The sequence below is a fragment of the Manacus vitellinus genome, unplaced genomic scaffold (genome assembly GCF_001715985.3).
Source record: "Manacus vitellinus isolate BGI_N305 unplaced genomic scaffold, ASM171598v3 scaffold_80_pilon, whole genome shotgun sequence".
Classification (NCBI taxonomy): Eukaryota; Metazoa; Chordata; class Aves; order Passeriformes; family Pipridae; genus Manacus; species Manacus vitellinus.
The window spans coordinates 1,291,709-1,310,942 of record NW_021940818.1 but is presented as its reverse complement, the minus strand read 5'-3'; the positions used below and the strand labels follow the sequence as shown (position 1 = coordinate 1,310,942).

The window sequence follows — 19,234 nt, the reverse complement described above, 5'->3', positions numbered from 1 at the left end:
GGTATCTATTACTTTATTCTCAGACAGCTAAGAATTGAATAGCTGAATTTAATGTGAACAACTTTTCTTGTCCACTTCAAGGTATAGACCGCAGGTAAAAGAGAAGATAAGATTTTAATTATTGATTCACTCATCTAGATCTTGGGGCACTTAACATTTGGTGTGCTAAATAGCACCAAGGTACAGTAATAATTAATTTTCTTAAGACAAGGAGTCTTCCATCATTCTCATTGCAAGTGCACATGAAATCCCTAAACTCACTGTCAAGGCCACTGGATTTGAGTAGCTGGTAATGGATGTTAGCTCATACTGTCTCACAGGGCTGTTATTGATGGCCATGGAGAAGTATTAAGAAGAGTTATCTGTGTTGCAGATCCACCTTATGAAACTGCATTACTCACCTATTTTCCTTTTCTGTTGTTTTTTGTTGTTGTTTTCCTCCCCTACAGTCTGTGATTGTAAAAAGCGTTGAACGAAATGCCTTGAATATGTACGAGGCACGGAAATGTCTCTTGGGACTTGAAAGTAGTGGAGTCACCATAGCATCAAGTCCCTCTACTGTCTCGTGCCCTGTTGGTCTGTCTTGTCCTGGTTTGGATATTTTGTCCTCAGCAGGACTTGGACTCACTGGGCTCGGTATGCATTTTTTTATATTTATATTTTTATGTTTTTAATACATATCTATTTGTTTGAAACTTAATTCATTTGTACTAGAAAAAGGGACCAGATGCGTGTTTTGCATAAGAAGTCGTGTTAAGGCATTAGAGAATTCCAACAGCATCTGGCCTTTCAAGGGATTGTTGTTATAAAACTTCCTCCAAGGCTTTCGTAATCAGGTGTGTGACTCATCCCTGCGGGGGAAAAAAAAATCTCTGGAAGTACTCAAACCACTCAGCTGAAAGTGAAAGGGAGGGAAATACAGGTGAGGTAGGATGTGGCTTTTACCGTGGCTTTTACCATGTCTTTGGCAATGTGATGTCTCAAGCTGCCCTGAATTTGTGTAGGTGCTGAAGCCTGTCACCAGTACATGGAATTTAACACAGCTAACAGCACACTTCAGTTCTGGCTGTATTTCACTGTAATGGAGGGATACACGAGCTTCTAGTTTAGACCTTGCTTATTGGTATGTAATTCAGGACAGAAATGTGTAAGCTTCCTGTCTTAATGTAATTTTATAGAAGCAGATCATAGTCCAGGCTGGAATTACTGTTTTATTTTCAAGCTTTGTATCAGAAAGCCAAGCAGTCCCAGAAGAATTTTGTGACAAACCTTGACACTGGTTCGTGAAACTGAGTTCTCGTGTCACCTCTGTGCTCCCTCGTGACCTGCCACCCAGGAGTGCTGTGTGGTTCCATGTCCCAGGCTGCCCTGGGGTCACACAGGGGCAAGTGTTTGTGCCCTTTGACAGTGGGTGTTAATGCTGCTTTTGTGACTGTTCCTGTCATGCCTGCACTTTGGGGGGTTGGGGTTTTTACCTTTTTAGTGTAGTGCTGAATTTATAAATCTTCTAACGTGAAGAGCTGGTTTGAGGGAATGCTTTGGCAGTAAGCAATGCATCTGGGGGGTGGTTTGCAGTCAGCATTGAAGATGCAAAAAGGAATTGAATAGTCCTTAGTGTAGAAGTGGTGATTCATTCATAGGAGCTTCTGAGGAAAGGGTTATTGTCTGAAATGAAAGGAAGGTGGTGTAGTACAGTTGCTTTCTTGTGTGATGCTGCTTTGAAGCAAACCATCAGAAGCAATAGAGAGGATACAAAGGGATGGTGGGGCTGAGAAGCAACTGGTGCAGACTGTTATGACAAGAGTTAGGGTCCAGTAAAAGGACATAGAAGATGCTGCAATTCTTCTTGGATATATGATTCCAAGTTCAAGAACAGGCATTCTTAGTGTGCTCTGTGCACCAAATGAACAGCAGGGTTATTGTTAAAATTAGTTTGTGAAACATGTGCTGGTGCAATTTAGTGGGTGTTTGTTTGTTTTCAATTGGTACTTCTGTGAAAAATCATTTTCTGCAGGTCTTATCTAAATATTCACTTGCATAATTTTTTGCAGGCCTTTTAGGTCCAACAGCTCTGTCAGTCAACACCTCAACTGCTCCAAACTCTCTTTTGAATGCCCTTAACAGCTCTGTGAGCCCCTTGCAGAGTCCAAGTTCAGGCACTCCTAGTCCCACGTTATGGGCAACATCTCTTGCTAACACAAACACCACAGGTTGGTGCAAGTTTAATGTGAATTACGTGATCTGTGCAACACTAAGTCATCAGAGTGACAATTGATGAGTCCAGAATATTTCATTCTTTGGAACCTTAATTCCTACATTTATCTTAACATGGATGGATGAATAAATATGCAAAATTAAAGTTATAACTTAATATAAACTTATGGCATGCAGTCCCATGCAATGTTTTCATCTGTTTTATAAAAAATAACTAAGGTAACCTATCCAGTAATGGGTAGATAAAGCAATTTTTTTTGGCATGTAATTCTAATGGAAACCTTTTAGTAATGTATCACAGCTACATAAAGATCTGTATAAAGTAGTATAATGCCTGAGAAAATTAAATGAGAAACTTAATCAGAACATAACCAAATTTTGTTCCAGGTTTTTCTGCTATTCCACACCTAATGATACCATCTACTGCCCAAGCAACCTTAACTAGTATTCTGTTGTCTGGAGTGCCTAATTATAGTCAAAACACTCCATCTCCACCACCAGGCTTGACTCCTGTCGAAGTCCACGTTAACGGCATGCAATCAGAGAGTAAAAAAGGCTCACCTTCTTTAAATGGTCATGTAAAGGTAGGTGGTGTCTCTGGAGAACCAGATCTCTTTGTAATAGACCTCTGCTAAGGAAAGCTGAAAGAGAAAACTATCCATGTTAGTAGTTCTTAAAGCTTTTCAGTTTATAAATATAACAGCAGCATTTTCAAATATGACTGAAAAGACTGACAAATAGAACATTCAAACGTATTGTTCTCCTGTACCGGTGATGGGTTTCTTTTTCTCCTGCACAGATAGAAAAGGGAAATTGCTTCAGTATTTCCTTAAGCATACAAGTCACTTTAGGGATTTTTGACAATCGTTTCAGGCCTCAAATATCAAGTATGCTGCACTGTCTGCCACATCGCTGGGGGAAAATGTGTTGAGCGCGAACCACAGTGATCCGGTGAGACAAACGAGTGCTCATGGTGCCTCAGAACAAGGAGCTGCCAAGTCAAACAGTGAAGAAGGTAAGATTTTGATGTTGCATTCCTTTGTCTGGCAGTGTTTGCACAGTCTGTGTGCAGTTTATGAAACAAAAGCATAAAGGTATTCCCTGTGCATTGGTTTTGCAACCACATTACAGGAAAACAATCCTGGATCTCCCAGATTCCTTGTCAAAGAAAGTAAACAGAAGTAGTAAGTGAGATGTGCTGCTGATACACCTTAAATAACCTAATGCAGTTGTAACATTTCACACATTCCCTAAGAACAGAGGGAAATAACCCACAAGGATTTTAGTTTTCTTTTTGCAGCAGCTTAACTGCCTTGCTTAAAACAATCTCTCGTGGTTTGAAATGATGTTTTATTTTTGCTTTTTAACAGAGGGAAACAATTAATGCCTTTGAGAACGTTATTGCAGAAAATTGTGTAGAACACACAGATTTGTTCAGAATGCTTAGTCACTTCTAGTTGTCATTCTTCACATTTAATACTAATCAATTTTACTTAAAATAAGTATCTTAAAAAAGAGAATGCTTAGTGTGTCTACTATATACGTGAATGCCAACACCTTTTCTGTACATTTGAACTTACATACCTGACTTCTTAACCTTAACCAAGAAGACCAGAACAGTTCTGTGAGGAGGAAGAGCAGATTTTGTCCCATAGTTGTCATTCCTTCAGTAAGTTCACTAGAGCATAAAAGGGTTGTTGTTGTTTAACTATTCTTTTTATTGGTCTTGTAGGTTGCAATGATGCTTTTGTAGAAGTGGGCATGCCAAGAAGTCCTTCCCATTCAGCAAATACCAGTGATCTGAAGCAGATGATGAGCTCTTCAAAGCAGGCCTGTGCCAAGAGGCAAACGGTTGAGTTACTGCAAGGCACCAAAAACTCTCACTTACAGTAAGTTGAGTGTATAAATACAGATTAATGGGACTTTCGCAATACAAAATTACTTAATATGTTTTTATACATGGAAGGAGTGGTTCACTTGTAAGATACTCAAAGAACTGATTTAATTTGGCTTGGATTTTTAATCACATCAGATGTTATTATAGCCCCCAGTTTGTCTGATAACTGCAGACTTTTTGTACATCGTAAGTATTTTTTGTTAAAAAAAAATAAATGTCTTTCTTCTCTCACAAAAGAGTAGGGATTTTTGTCAGAGGAACTTGCATTACCTGTTTCTAAAGGATATATTTTTTTGCACTTTCCTTTTTCGTTGAGTGCTTTGAGAATAGCTCCTAACTGACAGCTTTTTCCTTTTGTGTGTACCTGAGGCTGTTTGCTTCTTAGAAAAGCAATATTCAGGGCATAAGAGCATGTTCTCAAACACTTGTTTCAGTGTTTGGTTGGGTTGTTGTTTTTTTTTTTAATGAGACAGCAGTGGGAAAGGCTCTTTTGAGTCATAATATGTCTTGGCAACACAGGTTTTGTTCTTCATGCAATGTTTTTTGTCTGATGTACTTGTGTTTTCACTATTTCTTTGGGAACTGTTTATCACCACTCTTTTGAGACGCATATTTTCTTTTGCTTCATTTATTTACACTGTTAAAGCTATGATATGTACTTGTGTTTTCACTATTTCTTTGGGAACTGTTTATCACCGCTCTTTTGAGACGCATATTTTCTTTTGCTTCATTTATTTACACTGTTAAAGCTGTGATATGTATTTCATTAACTCTGCTCTCTTAGTTTAGAAATCCAAGAATTCCTGCTAACCAGATTCACTTGTTTGTATGTCAGTCAGTTGTTTGTATGCCTTGTTCTTTTTGTCGAGGACACAATGCTCACAGTGTCCCTAGGGCATATTTTCGGGGTAGTAGTTTACAGCTTCTACGACACGATCACTTTGCTTTGATTAAGACATCACTGTTCTAGAGTAGCCTGAAATACGGCTGATTTTTTTAAGAAAAAAAAGTAGATAGCATTAGGAGGTAAGGTAGGCATGTAGGACTGCAATTCTTGAAGGCATGTAGGACTGCAGGTATTGAAACTTTAAAAACAAGTCGGACCTATGTTAAGTTTCTTAGTCCCTTGTTATGCAATCTCTATTCTACAACTACCTGTTAGGATCTAATAGGTAACATAGATAGGATCTATGTGTTAGAACTACCCTATAACTACCTGTTAGAACTGCTGGCCTGAGCAAGGCATTCAATAATTCCAGATACCAGACAGCTCAGAATTGGTAATACAGGAAGGAGCAATACATGCTTTCTTTCACCAACAAATAGGTACAGGAGAGCTGAAACTTTTGGAAGTATTGCTAAAAGATGTTTGTATACTGACATGTCTTGAATTTTATTGCCAGACTTCTCAGGGTAAAGCTCGATTACCAAAACTGCATTGCATGTTCACTGCTTTAAAAAGCTCAGTGAGTTACCAGTGCCTTTCCCCCGCAGCACTGCAGAGAGGCTGCTCTCAGACGCAGAGTTAAGTGCCTCCGAGGGCCCCGTGGCTGATAAGAAGGCTCCTGGCAGTGAACGGGCAGCAGAGCGAGCAGCGGCCGCCCAGCAGAACTCCGAGCGAGCACGTCTGGCCCCGCAGCCCTCCTATGTCAATATGCAGGTACGTTCTCCCTGAGCACAGCCAATTCCAGCTTAAAACCTTGATCATCGCTGAGTGAACTTACCACGGAATGCACGGGGACTGGAGACTGAATTGTCATTAGCATTTCAGTAAAAGCATTCACAGCCAAGTCATTAACTCCTTTGAGCGAAGAGTGGGCTGTCAACGAAAATTCTTGGAAACAGAAAAGCTCTTGTGCTTCTGTTGAATAATAAAAATTTAGGTACAGAAAAATTGGGTGGCTATATTAGTCTACATAAGCATCATTTGCCTTTTAGAAATCTTATATTGTTGCTTTGAGAGAATTACATCTGCAGGAGATGTTTTACAACTTTCCATAAGCAGTGTCAACACAATTTTTTTATAGCTTCAGGTTTTATATATGGGACTTAATTACAATGGTTTTGCTAATACAAATGTGAATCTGTACATATACTCCTTTTTCTTTTCTCTTGTACTGTTCCTATCTGCTAAACTACAGCCTACTACTATAAATGTTATTGCAAATCTCTCCTAGGAGGGAGGGAGCCCCCTTTGACTACTTTGTAAGGCAGTAGTAACGGGGTAGTTTTCAGTATAGATCTATCAGTGTGGGCATAACCAGACTGTGAGGAGTAGTGGAACAAGATGAAGGTTAGTATTTTGCAGCTCTTTTCCTTAGTTATTCCCCTAAATATTTTTAGTAGAGAATGTAACACTTCAGGCTAATACTGTAGTTTTATGTGTTTAGGCTTGCCAACTTGTAATTCAATCAATTGTAGCTTGTTTGATATGGGGTATTTAAACTTCACATCTTCCATTGTCATAGGTAGTACAGATACAAGGTTTTTTAAAATTCTCTCAACACTTAAGTTCTTTCCCTTTCACAAGATGAGTGTGTGGAGGAGAACTAAACTTGAAAGATTATTAAAAATAACCATGATGCCTAGATTTGCTAAGATATATTTTATCTTTTTGGTACTGTTGGGGAATGTTTTAAATGCTGAGTACAGATGGTTAAGGAAGAGAAAGTATGCTTGAAAAAATGTCTTATTAAAAACAAATTAAAGAAAAAGTCTGCCTAAGCAGTTTGTAAATATTGCTAGACCCTCACTCAAATGGATACTGGATAGTTATTTAAAATCTTTGTTTCTGTGAACACTTTAAGTAACTAAGGCTCTAATTGGACTTTCATCAAATTATTGTGCAGTACTTCAGGTTTCTCCTAGATATATTCACTGGCCACTCTAAAAACCTTTGTTTTCACAAAGAGATGAGTACTGGAGTGACATTTAACTAGAATGGCAATTAAGCTATCTTCTGCATGTTTAATTTTTAGGCATTTGACTATGAACAGAAGAAACTACTGGCAACCAAAGGTACGTGCACAAACAGTGACTTCTGAAAAGTTTGTTAGTACATGGATGAAATGATTTTTCTGAAGTTTCAGTTTTGTAATTTGATTTTTAATCAAATCTGAAACTGGTAGCAAAACACTTGTCTATTAGTTCTATGTTCCAAAAGATTTTTAATACCAATATAGCATAAAATACAATATGAACAGAACAGCTTGCAGATGGAATATGTAAGTATATCCATATGCAAATGATCCATATTGTCTTCAGAGTGCTCATAACTGTAATACTTGACTTTATTTGGATGCAAATTAAACTTTGAGATGTTTGTCATATTGGCTAAATGGCTACTTACTTCAGGGATGAATTAAGTTACAAAATTGATAAGGGACTTAACCATATCTTTGACCTTGTTAAAAAAAAAAACACCACCAAAAGAAAACCAGAAGTTCCTCTTTTTGAAACAGATATGATTCTTTTGACCTCCATGCAGCCCTCTGGGGCTTAACTATCTTCTGACAGAGTAAATTGCCTTAAGGAAGGGCAGGATTCAAGCTGTGTAGCAAGTGGAGGTGTTTGGAGTTTACTGTTTGAGCTGCAGTTGTTACCATTCATGACTGCAGGATTATCCTCTCAGTACCTCCACGAAGGCTGAGATTTACTGATTTGTCTCTGTATTTTTTCAGCTATGTTAAAGAAGCCAGTTGTAACAGAAGTGAGAACTCCAACAAATACATGGAGTGGTTTGGGGTTCTCTAAATCCATGCCTGCAGAAACTATCAAGGAACTAAGAAGAGCAAATCATGTATCGTACAAGCCATCCATGACAACTACATATGAGGTATAAAAAAGTATATTGTAAGGGAAGTTTACTTTTAGTAAGTGATACAGTTATTTCTCTTGAGAAATGTCTATAACTTCTGTAAAAAGAAGTCTTGCAGATAAGATTTTTAATGTTCTGAATATATTTTATGGTGAAAAATGCTTCTTACATAAATATTAAGGCATATGGAATACGTTCAGCCCAACACACACAGTTATATCTGTTTTATAGATCTTATAGAAGTCACAGAGCATAGAAGTCTGCTTAAAATATATTTGTTTAAAGAAACTTAAAACAACTTATGGGGCCAAATATCTCAGTTGTTGCAGACAAGCAGCAGAAATTTGGTAACCTAATGAAAACAGTGTATACATAGCAGATAAACTATATAATGTGAATCACTGCATGGTGGAGCAGAACATCAGAACAAGAAGTGTCTGCAGCTCATCTTATGTTGACAGAGCTGTAGAACTATAACAGCTTTCTTGATTTGCACTGTTCAGTGGCCCAGAAAGTTCCCAGGCAGAAGGCAACCAGAGTCCAGCAAGCCTCTTCAGAGTCCCAGCATGGGAATCTTGCAGGAAATTTGTTCTTTTCTTTCCAAAGGCATTCTGAAGTTGATTTTTAGTGTGTTTCCTTGCTGGAATCTTTCCCAACTTCCGTATTACACACCTTTTTCAGTCCTACTTACATAAAATGTAAATGGTATGTTTATGCAGCTTTTCTCTAGAGTATACCTAGCTTTTGATGCAAAAGAAATATTCAACCATGATAATGTGCTGTGGTGTTCTCCAGCTGACATGCCAACTTTTTGAGTCATTCTGCTTGGATACACATAATGCAGTAGGAGCTAGGGGAGAGAAAAGGTACAGCCAGAATTTCTGGTTATTTATTTTATTTTTTGGTTGAACTGTGGTGGGTTTTTTCCACAGACCATGATGTCTAAAGTCTCTAAGTGGGTCTGTCATTCCAACCAAGAACACTGTGTCTCAGTCACTTGGAATCTGCCCATGAGCAGACCACAGACCACGGCAGCTCTCTCCAGTGAAGCGATACCATGTTAGGACTCCAGTTACCATTGTTTGGGATGAGCTATTGTGGAAACATCTGGGGAGGCTGAAAATCTTGGATTCCTTGTAGTATCCTCCTCTGCTTAGCAGTTTTCAACACCATTTGTATTGGAGACTGTGCCACCACACTTCCAATGCATGTGCACCTTTGAGAGTCATGTGCTGAAGCCTTTGAGGAGATGAAGTTTTGGTATCACGGTCTAATGCCTGGGAAGTTAATTTGTAAAATAAGCTCACTAAACATATTTCATCTTTGCTGTGGTATTTTACTGTGCATTCAGTTTTCCAGAAACATTGGATGACATCTTTTTTTAACTTGACAACTCTTAGACATCATTGTGATCTCATGTAAGGTAGAGGCCCTGTCTCTTCTTGCTCTTCTCTAAGACTTGAAGTCAATCCTTACCTTCCTTCTTTTCTGTAGCCATACTAACTCTAGCTCACACCTTCCTAATTTTTACCAATGATAAGGAGCTTTTGCCTTGTTTCTTCAGTGCTGTCAATTTTACTGAATAGTATAAAAGATTGCTGTGTCCTAAATGATATTTTTCAATTGCAATTTGGTGTAAGTGTATAGAATGAAATTGTTCATTTCCACAATTTTTTGGCTCATGTAAGTGTGTAGTATCAATGTCAGTCTCTTTTGTGTATGTCCCCACCGAATACTGTTACCTTATTTTGGAACATTCTCACCCACAGCGATAAGAGATCATGAGTAGTATTTTACAGGAATATGAAATCTATTAAAAACAAACAAACAAACAAAAACAACCAAAAAACTTCCTACAAACAAAACTGCAAATTCACAGGCCATTGCAGAATTGTTGTAATATTGTGTACTTTAGGCACTTATCTTCAGATAAATGTTCTGTTATGTACTCTTCCCCGTGAAGGGATGTAGTCAATAGACTGCTTTGTCTAGAATTTGTGTGGGAATTTGATACCATGGAATGTTTTGGAAACAGACTTGGAAATACCGAGCAATTTATTTTGAATCATGGTCTTTAAATAACTCCTGCTTCAAAACTGTAAACTGTGTATGTTTTAAGCACACCTGCTGTTTTCGTGTCCAGTTTGCAATTATTTGACTATTGATCAACTGCCAAAAGAATGTTTGCAAGCATTTTTTTTTTTTTTTTTATAACTGAGCTGTTTCAAAGAAAACATCTGAGTCGCAATGAAACCTCTGTTTTCTGCCCAAATTTTCCTTCTGTGATTTGCAGGGTTCATCGATGTCTCTGTCCCGGTCCAGCAGTCGGGAGCACCTGGGAAGTGGCAGTGAATCTGATAACTGGAGAGACCGTAATGGGCTGGGACCCTCTGCTCATGATTTTGTCTCCTCAATTGGCAGCCCCAAACGGAAACAAAACAAATCAGGTTAATAAACTCTTTAATACCTGATTTTAAAAAAAATCATATTGATATCAATTAATATTTATTGTAATATAAATGTATCCTGACATCACTAGGGATTTAAATTACTGACACCTGACAACTTTGGTTTTTTTTTTTTTTTACAATTTGCAATGTCAAAGCATATGCAAGGTAGTGTAACATGATATACAAATAATGGTTCAAAAGGCAAACTTAAGGAAATTTTATAAATGCCAGACATTCTTGCTGGAAAGCTCTTTGCTGTCATGGAAGCGGTTTTTCAAGGTGTTCTGAAACCAGATCTTTATAAAAGCTTATTTCTAGACTGCTATTGTTCTGCTATGTTACCAATGCAACAGCAGCCAGGTCTTTATTGGGCTACTTGCTCACTGGAGTCATAATCTGTGCTAATATTGAATTTTAAAGCATGATTCTCTTCATGGGAATCAAATTTACTAGAGCATGTAGTGACAGGACAAGGGGGAATGACTTCAAACCGAAAGAGTAGATTTAAATTGGATATTATGAAAAAATCCATTGCTGTGAGGGTGGGGAGGCCCTGGCACAGGTTGCCCAGAGAAACTGTGGCTGCCCCCGGATCCCTGGAAGTGTCCAAGGCCAGGTTGGACAGGGCTTGGAGCAACCTGGGCTGGTGGAAGGTGTCCCTGCCCATGGCAGAGGCATTGAAATGAGATGATCTTTAAGGCCCCTTCCAACCCAGGCCACTCTGTGAAAAGAAGCCTGTCCGTGTTTTGGGCATGGCCTAGCACGTGAATTTAAACACTGGTTTCCGTGGATACAGGCTGTACCTCTGGTAATTACTTTTTAAACAATATTTGAAATTTACAAATTAAAATATTGTATTTTAGTTCAACACTTAGAAACTTCATTTCATTTTTTAAGTAACTTAATAGATGCTTTTTTGAAAGAAAGAAAAGTGGAGGTAGAAAATACTAGTCCATACTACTAATCTGCATTATGAGGAAATAAGTACTGTGGCTGATTTTACTCTCTTTTGTTGCATTTTTCTTTTAAAAACCTAAATCCCAGATTAAATTCCAAGTACACAGAAAATAAAATTTGGGCATTCTAGGAAAGGATATCTTCAAATACAGAAAATACACCAGAAGTGGAGGAAATTGTTCTACAGCAGCTGCAGCTTTCCCAGAGAATGGAAGGTGTAGAGGAAGGATAAAAGAAACATCTATGAGTTGGCTGGACAAGTGTAGTTACCTTAATGTATAGGTGCTGCAGGACTAAAATGTATGACTTCATCGACACAATTGCACAGTTGTGTTGAATTTCTTCTTTATTTTTAAGATAATACTTCCTGACTGCAGTAAGAAGGAGGATCATGAATTTCTGTTTGGGTATTTTCAGTGTTACTTTTCTCTGATAGTGAAGAAATCAAGGCACCACCTTTTAAAGTCTAAAAACTCAATTTAGTTATTGCTTCACTTGTCAAAGCTAACACTCACATTTTCAACATTGAACAGTCTACTGTATTTTAAAATTCTTTTCCAAAATGGAGCTGAGTTAGACAGAAATTCTCCAAGCTCCATAAATCCAATCCCAAATGCTTCTAACTAGTTTGTGCCCAGAAAAATAAGAAATTTAGCACAGCTAGTGGTGAAAAATGGCGATTTTTCACATCCCATTGGCATTCTGTAGTGAAGGCCATAGCAGAAGTCTCCGGGGAAATCTTAATTTTGCTTACCTGGGAAAATACCCTTTACCTGCCACAAGCTGCTTATGCTTTCACTGTTATTCTTCCCGTGTCAGTAGGGAGGGAGGGAACACTCCCAGAGGCTCCACTTACACATATGCTTGATAGCATGGGAGCTATCCTGTTCTTACACAGCATAAGGAAAAATAATTAGGAACTATGTGATTCTATACTATCAGTATGCACACATGCAGGAAAGGGATTCACTGCCAAGCCAGGTTTCTGGGTTTTTTTTAAGAAACTCATTGTGGAAACTTTTCAAAGCTATTATCTTTTGGGAATGTAATTTAAAGTTGTGTAGGGAGTGGATTTCCAGTTTTAGTATTTTATAAACTATGGCATTCATATTTTTGTCTGCATTGTAGTAAAATAATGGCCACATCATATTTCTTTTATCAAGAATAGCTCCAGTGTGGTTTTTTCCCCATCCAGACCAAAAAGTGTTGGTTGCATTTGTGTGCAATGATGTTTTCCAAAATAGTCATTGGGGAAAGGAGGAGAGGGCTTAAGAGGAGGAAAAGCCGTGGGGTCTTGCAGCTCTTTCCATGACTTTCTGGCTTGTATCCATGTGATACATAATGTGATCCAGTTCCCATAATGTGATTTTATCGTTTAAAATGTTTACCCACATGTCTTTCTATAGAAAACAAACATTGGAACTTAATGAACAAAAAAATTGCTTTATGGTGTTCATTCTCTTAGACCACTGAGAAGCTTTCTTTTCTTTTCTGAAAAATAAAGATTTAAGTATTTTGTAATTTTAATGACCTAGCTGATAGAAAAGTGTGCCCTTCTGTGAAGTGTCTAAAAAATGCACTTCTTCCCTTTCAGCTGAGCACTATCTCAGTAGCAGCAATTACATGGACTGCATTTCCTCGCTGACAGGAAGCAATGGCTGTAACCTGAACAGTTTGTTTAAGGGATCTGACCTGCCTGAGCTCTTCAGTAAGCTTGGTTTGGGCAAATACACGGACGTATTCCAACAGCAAGAGGTCAGTGTTCCTTTGAAAGACATCTTTGTGTTAGTAGGATTTGTTCCAGCAGCAGTTGTTCTGTCTCTTGACCAAAGCCACTGGGAACTCTCACTTTGTGGCAGAATTTTCATGGGCTGTTCTTTCCAAGTGTTCCATACACCTTGCAGGTTCCAGATAGTGAGCCTGGACACGAGTACTATGTTGTCCTGCACCTTTGATTTATACTTACTAAAGATTTGTCAACTTACAGTTGACTTCCTTTGATCCACTCCCAACAGGGAGATATGGTCAGTCAACTGTGTGAGATTTCCACCTCCACTCCAGCTAATCTTTTATTCCAAGTATTCCTTATCCGTAGAGTGCTGTATAGGTAGAGTCCACTTGGTTGTCTGCAGGTGGTTTATTCTGCTGCCAGATTTGACTGTGTCACAAAAGTACAATGGGCCCAGCTGCAAGACTTACAGGCATGGAGCTCCTGAGCTTGTCCCAAAAGCACTGTAGTTGTAAATGGGAAGTTTTATGTGCCACACTGCTGGAATTGGGTGTACTAGGGTGGAGGTGTCCATGTGGGTTTTGTCAGTATCCCATGTGGTACAGGGGAAGGACCACAGCTGGATTTGGCACCTTCATGTATGTCCACTTTGTGTCTTCAGCAGCACACATCACGTCTGCACACACCAAGGATGCATTCAAGTGTGTACTGCACTGTTAAAGGGTAGTCAGGAGGCAAACTTGTACCGTCTCCCGTGCCCTAGGTCACTCCTGTACGTGCACTCTGAGTGCCCTGAAGTGCAGTGCTGCTGGCTCAGCCTGGGGACAGCTGCATCTGCTGCATTTCGTGCCTTCATTCATTGTCTCTCTCTCTAATCATGCTGCTTAAGTCATGTGGGGTCAATCCCCAATCTGAATTAGTAAATCCAGCTGTGCCTCAATTCTATGTACAGCTCTTCAGGTTTATCTCCTCTGTATGTTCCTCTGAATGTTCCATAATAACCATATTATCCAGTCTCTTAATCCTTCCCTGTTATTTTAGCCACTCTCCTAAAAAGGAGAGAGAGCTGCATTGGTTTCTGATACTAAGGGTGGTTTTTGCTTCACAGCTGGGTTTTTGCTGTGGTTTTTCTTATCTCAAGAGGTGCTGATGAGGTGCGAGACGAGCCAAGTAGTTTGACCAGGGTGAAAACTAAACAATTTTCTACTGTTTCTGTGAATTGCACTGGGAAAAGAAATACCACAAACATCCATTGTTGCACACGCTGTTGAATGCTCGGTGCTTGAACTCAAATGTGTCACCAGGAGTTGAGCAATCCTCCTGTGCTAACCTGGTATAATCTGAAGCACCTACTGTATCTACAGACATAGATACCTGGCATGTACACTGTTCCCAAGCGTGTTGTAGTGGTTTTGGTAAATACTCAAAATCTCAAGATTTGCAAATAAATAAGACTAATTGATCTTCTGTGATTTTTCTAAAACTGCTTACTTTTCAGTTTCTCCTCTGTCAGAAATGTAGCAAATTGAGCAGCTGTGTGAAGAAGCCATTGAAAAGCCATAATTGCTGTTTCCATGCAAGGAATAGGTTGGCTGAGTAGGAATAGAGTACCTGTACAAAGCAGTAGGGGAAAAAAATGAAGCTATTCTGAACCACATTTATTAATTAATACTTTTGTGTAAAAACTTGTTTTGCCTAATTTTCCTATTTCTTTTTACTCTAGATTGATCTGCAGACATTCCTTACTCTTACTGATCAAGATCTGAAAGAGTTAGGAATTACCACTTTTGGTGCCAGAAGAAAAATGCTGCTTGCAATCTCAGGTAAATAACACAAAGTATCATTTGGTTGATTTTAAGCATTGTTTGTTTGTATTCTTCTCACTCGAGTCGTGTGCTTATAGTTGGCAAAGGAGCTTGGAAGGACTAAGACACTAGTCCACAGAGGTCATAACAGCTTGCCCCTCACCTGAGGTGCTTAAAACCAGGCTTTGCTATTACCAAATAGCAGCTCAGTTGCAATAGTCCTGTACAGTTGGAGCTTGGTGAAAGTTTGTTTCACTGCAGATTGTGAAGTTTTTTGGATGCTCCAAAATTGTGGGTCCAAGAAGCTGTGGGATTACAAGCACTACAGGGTCTGAATGGCACTACCTACCAGTCACAACTTTTAGTTCCCTGTCCTCCACTTTACTGATTAGCAGGGCAATCATCCTGCTGGGAAAAACTGCCTGCTTTTGAGGGGCTTTGAGTTTTTGGCTTTGGCTTTTTGGCAGTTTTCTATGCCACAAATGCATGGGTTTGAGAGAAACATGTAACTCTTACTTGGAATTTTTATAACCCGTTTTAACTAATAGTTGTCTTGATCCTACATGCAGAAAGAAGGCCAAATATAATTTCTTAAAATATGCTGTAGTATATAAAGCCTAACTAGATTTTTCTAATTGTGATAAATAGCATGAGGTTTCTTATTACATAGGAGTGCTATCCTCCTTGACTAGGCAATGAATCTGTATTAGAGGAAGAGTTTCTTTCAGATGCTTCATTGTAACACTACATTATTTTCCTCCCAATTTCATCTCTTCTACTGATGCCATTAGTGAATGTTTTGTTAATTTAAAATGGTGCAGTAAAAAGGGCAAAAATACAATGTACTTAGTAGCAGTCGTGAATATCTGTGTAATATTCCAGTGATTTCTATCTGTCATGAAGTTTGGTTACAGGAATAGAAAAGTGGGGAAAAAAGTATTTTGGATGAGCTTTTGCTAATACAAGATTAGTGTGCATGTTGGAATGAGAGGTGATCATCTGTTTTTTTCTGAAAGTCCTAATTAAAATATTGCTTCAGTTTTGTCTTTAAAGAATTGTGCATTAAGAAATGATCAAGATAAGCTTTTTGTCATCTCAGTTTACATTGCACGGTTGTGCTGCAGCATATACTTCTGGGAAGATTGCAGTCTTTGAGTATTCTAACAAACTTTTTAAAGTGTTTCAGCTCTGTCAACTGGTTCTAAATCAATATTGCAAAAAATTATCTACTTCACACTGTACCAGTGCCAAATAAGAATTGCACCAAATAGATGCCTGTGTCCTAGGCAGCCTCTGAGTCTTAACCTGACACTGATTATCCTGTTGAACTGAATAAGTACCTCACAGATACCTTCAGTTCATATTGTTCCATCTAAAATATTTTGCTTGTTTAAACAGAAGCTTTGCATTGCATTCGGCTCAAAATATTAAAATTTAATTTCTGATGAGAGATTTCTGCGCATGTTTGACCTTTACAGAACTGAATAAAAACCGCAGAAAGCTCTTTGATCCGTCAAACATCCGTGCCTCGTTCCTGGAAGGTGGAGCCAGTGGGAGACTGCCGCGCCAGTATCACTCGGACATTGCCAGCGTCAGCGGCCGCTGGTAGCAGGACGTTGTGGCTCTAAAAACTCAGCTGTAAAGATGGACATGGCAATCCTGTGGACAGCCTTCACTGCACACCACCCTCTGCACTTTGGGAGTTTGGGCGTCAAGGACCAAAGCGTTTTGTCTGCACAATACTGTGCCAAAAAAAACAAAAATCAACAGAGATAACACATTTTGTCTGTTCTCTTTCGAAACACCAAATGTGGGTTACGTTTTACTCATGTAGATTGGACAGAATTTGCAATAATAATAATATAGGGTTCTTTGTTTAGTATTTTATTACCTATAACTATAATGTATGCACTGAATTTTTTACTTTGTTGAATGAAGGAAGAATGAAGAGCTGGGATGCCAGAGAGCATAGATTTGGTTTTATCAAGATGGATTTTTCTGGTACTGCTTAAAATAATTATTGAGGTCTTTCTGCACTTTACATGTTCTGATTTCTTGTCCTGTGGAAATTTATTTCTCTCTTTCATTTCCATATCAATTTTTATATTGGCACTAATCAAATTTGTTCAGGTGTTCCTGCATTAAGTCACATCTCACTATAATGGTACTAGAATCCGGTTCTTATGCAGATTTTTTTTTTTCTTCTCTCTGTCTCCCGGGTAGTTATCTGAAGAGATTGTTCCAAAATCAAGTCACTTGGTAGTGGACCAGTCCTATTATGCTCTTATGAAGCAGTGTAATGCTGCCTGCAATAATACTCACTGTAACAGATGCAATGAAAGACCAAAATGGACCTTGCAATATTAACCCTTTGCAGTCAACATATTTAACTGCTGCCTATTACGCTAAAAGTGTTTTTAATGGTTGTCTCAAAGCAAAGGGCTATTTTTAGTACCCTGCCACTAAAGGACACTTATTTATATCAGACTTTTATTTTTAGATTCTATACACCTACAATACGTAACAGATTAAACTGATCTACTGCAGATTTATGGTAGAGAATGAAAGGCATTCATCAAACTAGAGCTCCAGGCTGTCAGTTTGATTAAACAGACAACTAATCTAATTTGACAAGACAGCACTGTTGCCATTTAATAAATGACACATATTACTTACATGACTATGCATGCAGCAATTAAGTGACCTACATAAAATAGGTGTAATAGCATCTGTTTTGTTCGATCCAGATTTGTAATTGTCAGCTGCAGAAGTGTTTCAAACTCCGGAGATGAACTATTTCTGAAACAAGTTATGTTCAACAGAAAGAGTTCATGTTATAAGTGGCTAGAGCTAACTTTTGCATTCTTATACTGTGAAAGTCTGAATGATTTGGCAATGTTATTCCTCTGTCTTGACAGATGTTGTGTTATGGGTTTATGAAGGGTTCAGATATAATGAAGGAATTCATAAAGTGCCTCTTTTTGCAATGCAATACGTAGTTTCCAAGCATTAATTGAAAAGCATTCCCATGAGAAATATTGTGAATTACCTCTACTGTAATGTACTATTTATATTCAGTGTACAAGCCTTTTGAGATGGACATAAACCACTGTCAAGTGCTCTTAACAGAAGGCATTAGAATAACATTTACAGTAGTTGGGTTTTATGCAAAAATGGGTGAGAAAGAGTTCTGACACTTTCCATGGATAATTCTTTCTTTTAAGGTGAGAATGCAAAATGACATAAAGAGAAATTTGCACACACAAAGGGAATTTAAAGAGACTTGTTACTTGAGGGCATAGATGATCAAGCAATAATATAAAGTCTTCTTGTGGTTAGCTAGAAATTGCTGCTCAGTAATCATTTCAGCCATATCTACTTAATGGTGTATAACTGGGTGACTTCCCCTCTAGGTCCAGTAGCATCTTTGCCTGGTTTTACAGTGGTACTACAGATCTGACTGGATTAAGCTGTGTCTGGTACACAGTTGTTCACACCAGTCACTGTGCTCAATGCCAAGAGTCAATATCCACATATCTTAGAGGTACTTGTGTGTCACATGGGCAAGAGCAACTTCATGGAAACCCTCTCAGAAGCCACGACTTCTCATTCTAAAACTATTTACACTTGTGCTTACTTCTAAGCATGTAGGTAGTTCCATTCACAGGGGCTACTTGTGTGCTTACAGATAAGCTGTCATTTCTATGCTTGCACTCGCAAGACCAGTGTTTGCAAACCAAATTGTATTCAGCCATGTTATTTTATAAAATATTTTTAATTAAATAAATATTCAGCTGCACTTGGTACAGAATTTTCTGCAACCCCTTCTTGCTTATTTTGCCTAAACTTAAAAGCATCAGAAAGCTTTTACACTCTAGTCTTTTGTAATACTTGCTATGTATCCAGATGGTACTATACTCAGAAACTCATTTTATTACAGTATTAAGTTGATGTGGTCTTTTGCTGAGCAGTGCTTATATCATCTACACCAAAGTGAAGAATTTCCCTTGAACAACAATATTTTTCAGTAGGGCTTCACACACACACAAAAAAAAGAACACACTGGAAGTAAAAAATTTCTCACTTATTTTGATTCCACAAAGGGAATATAACCGTACAGTGTACCGTATTGTGTTATATTATGCACAAATATTTGACTTGCTACATAAAATGTTAGTTTTAAATCTGTGCCTTAATAGTGACCAGTTATCTGTAAATATAGAGCAGATACAGATTGTATTTTTGTGGGTTGTGTCCTTTTAGTGATTTTTTTTTTTTAAATAAAAGTTGAAATTAAGACATTAAAAATGGGAATTTTCAAAACTAATCAGTGTTGCATAAAATAAATTTATATAACACCCTTGT

The 19,234-nt window shown here is 38.2% G+C and overlaps 1 protein-coding gene across 1 annotated transcript in view; it reads left to right on the top strand.

Moving 5' to 3' along the window:
• BICC1 (BicC family RNA binding protein 1) overlaps window positions 1-19,234 on the top strand; it is a 28,684-nt gene extending 9,450 nt beyond the window's left edge. The window contains exons 8-19 of the mRNA XM_029964839.1: window positions 450-636; window positions 2,052-2,210; window positions 2,602-2,798; window positions 3,088-3,229; window positions 3,947-4,103; window positions 5,606-5,771; window positions 7,090-7,129; window positions 7,792-7,946; window positions 10,222-10,375; window positions 12,930-13,090; window positions 14,788-14,887; window positions 16,348-19,234. Coding sequence (XP_029820699.1) covers window positions 450-636; window positions 2,052-2,210; window positions 2,602-2,798; window positions 3,088-3,229; window positions 3,947-4,103; window positions 5,606-5,771; window positions 7,090-7,129; window positions 7,792-7,946; window positions 10,222-10,375; window positions 12,930-13,090; window positions 14,788-14,887; window positions 16,348-16,478 — 1,749 coding nt within the window. The 3' untranslated portion in view covers window positions 16,479-19,234. The remainder of the gene's footprint in view (window positions 1-449; window positions 637-2,051; window positions 2,211-2,601; window positions 2,799-3,087; window positions 3,230-3,946; window positions 4,104-5,605; window positions 5,772-7,089; window positions 7,130-7,791; window positions 7,947-10,221; window positions 10,376-12,929; window positions 13,091-14,787; window positions 14,888-16,347) is intronic.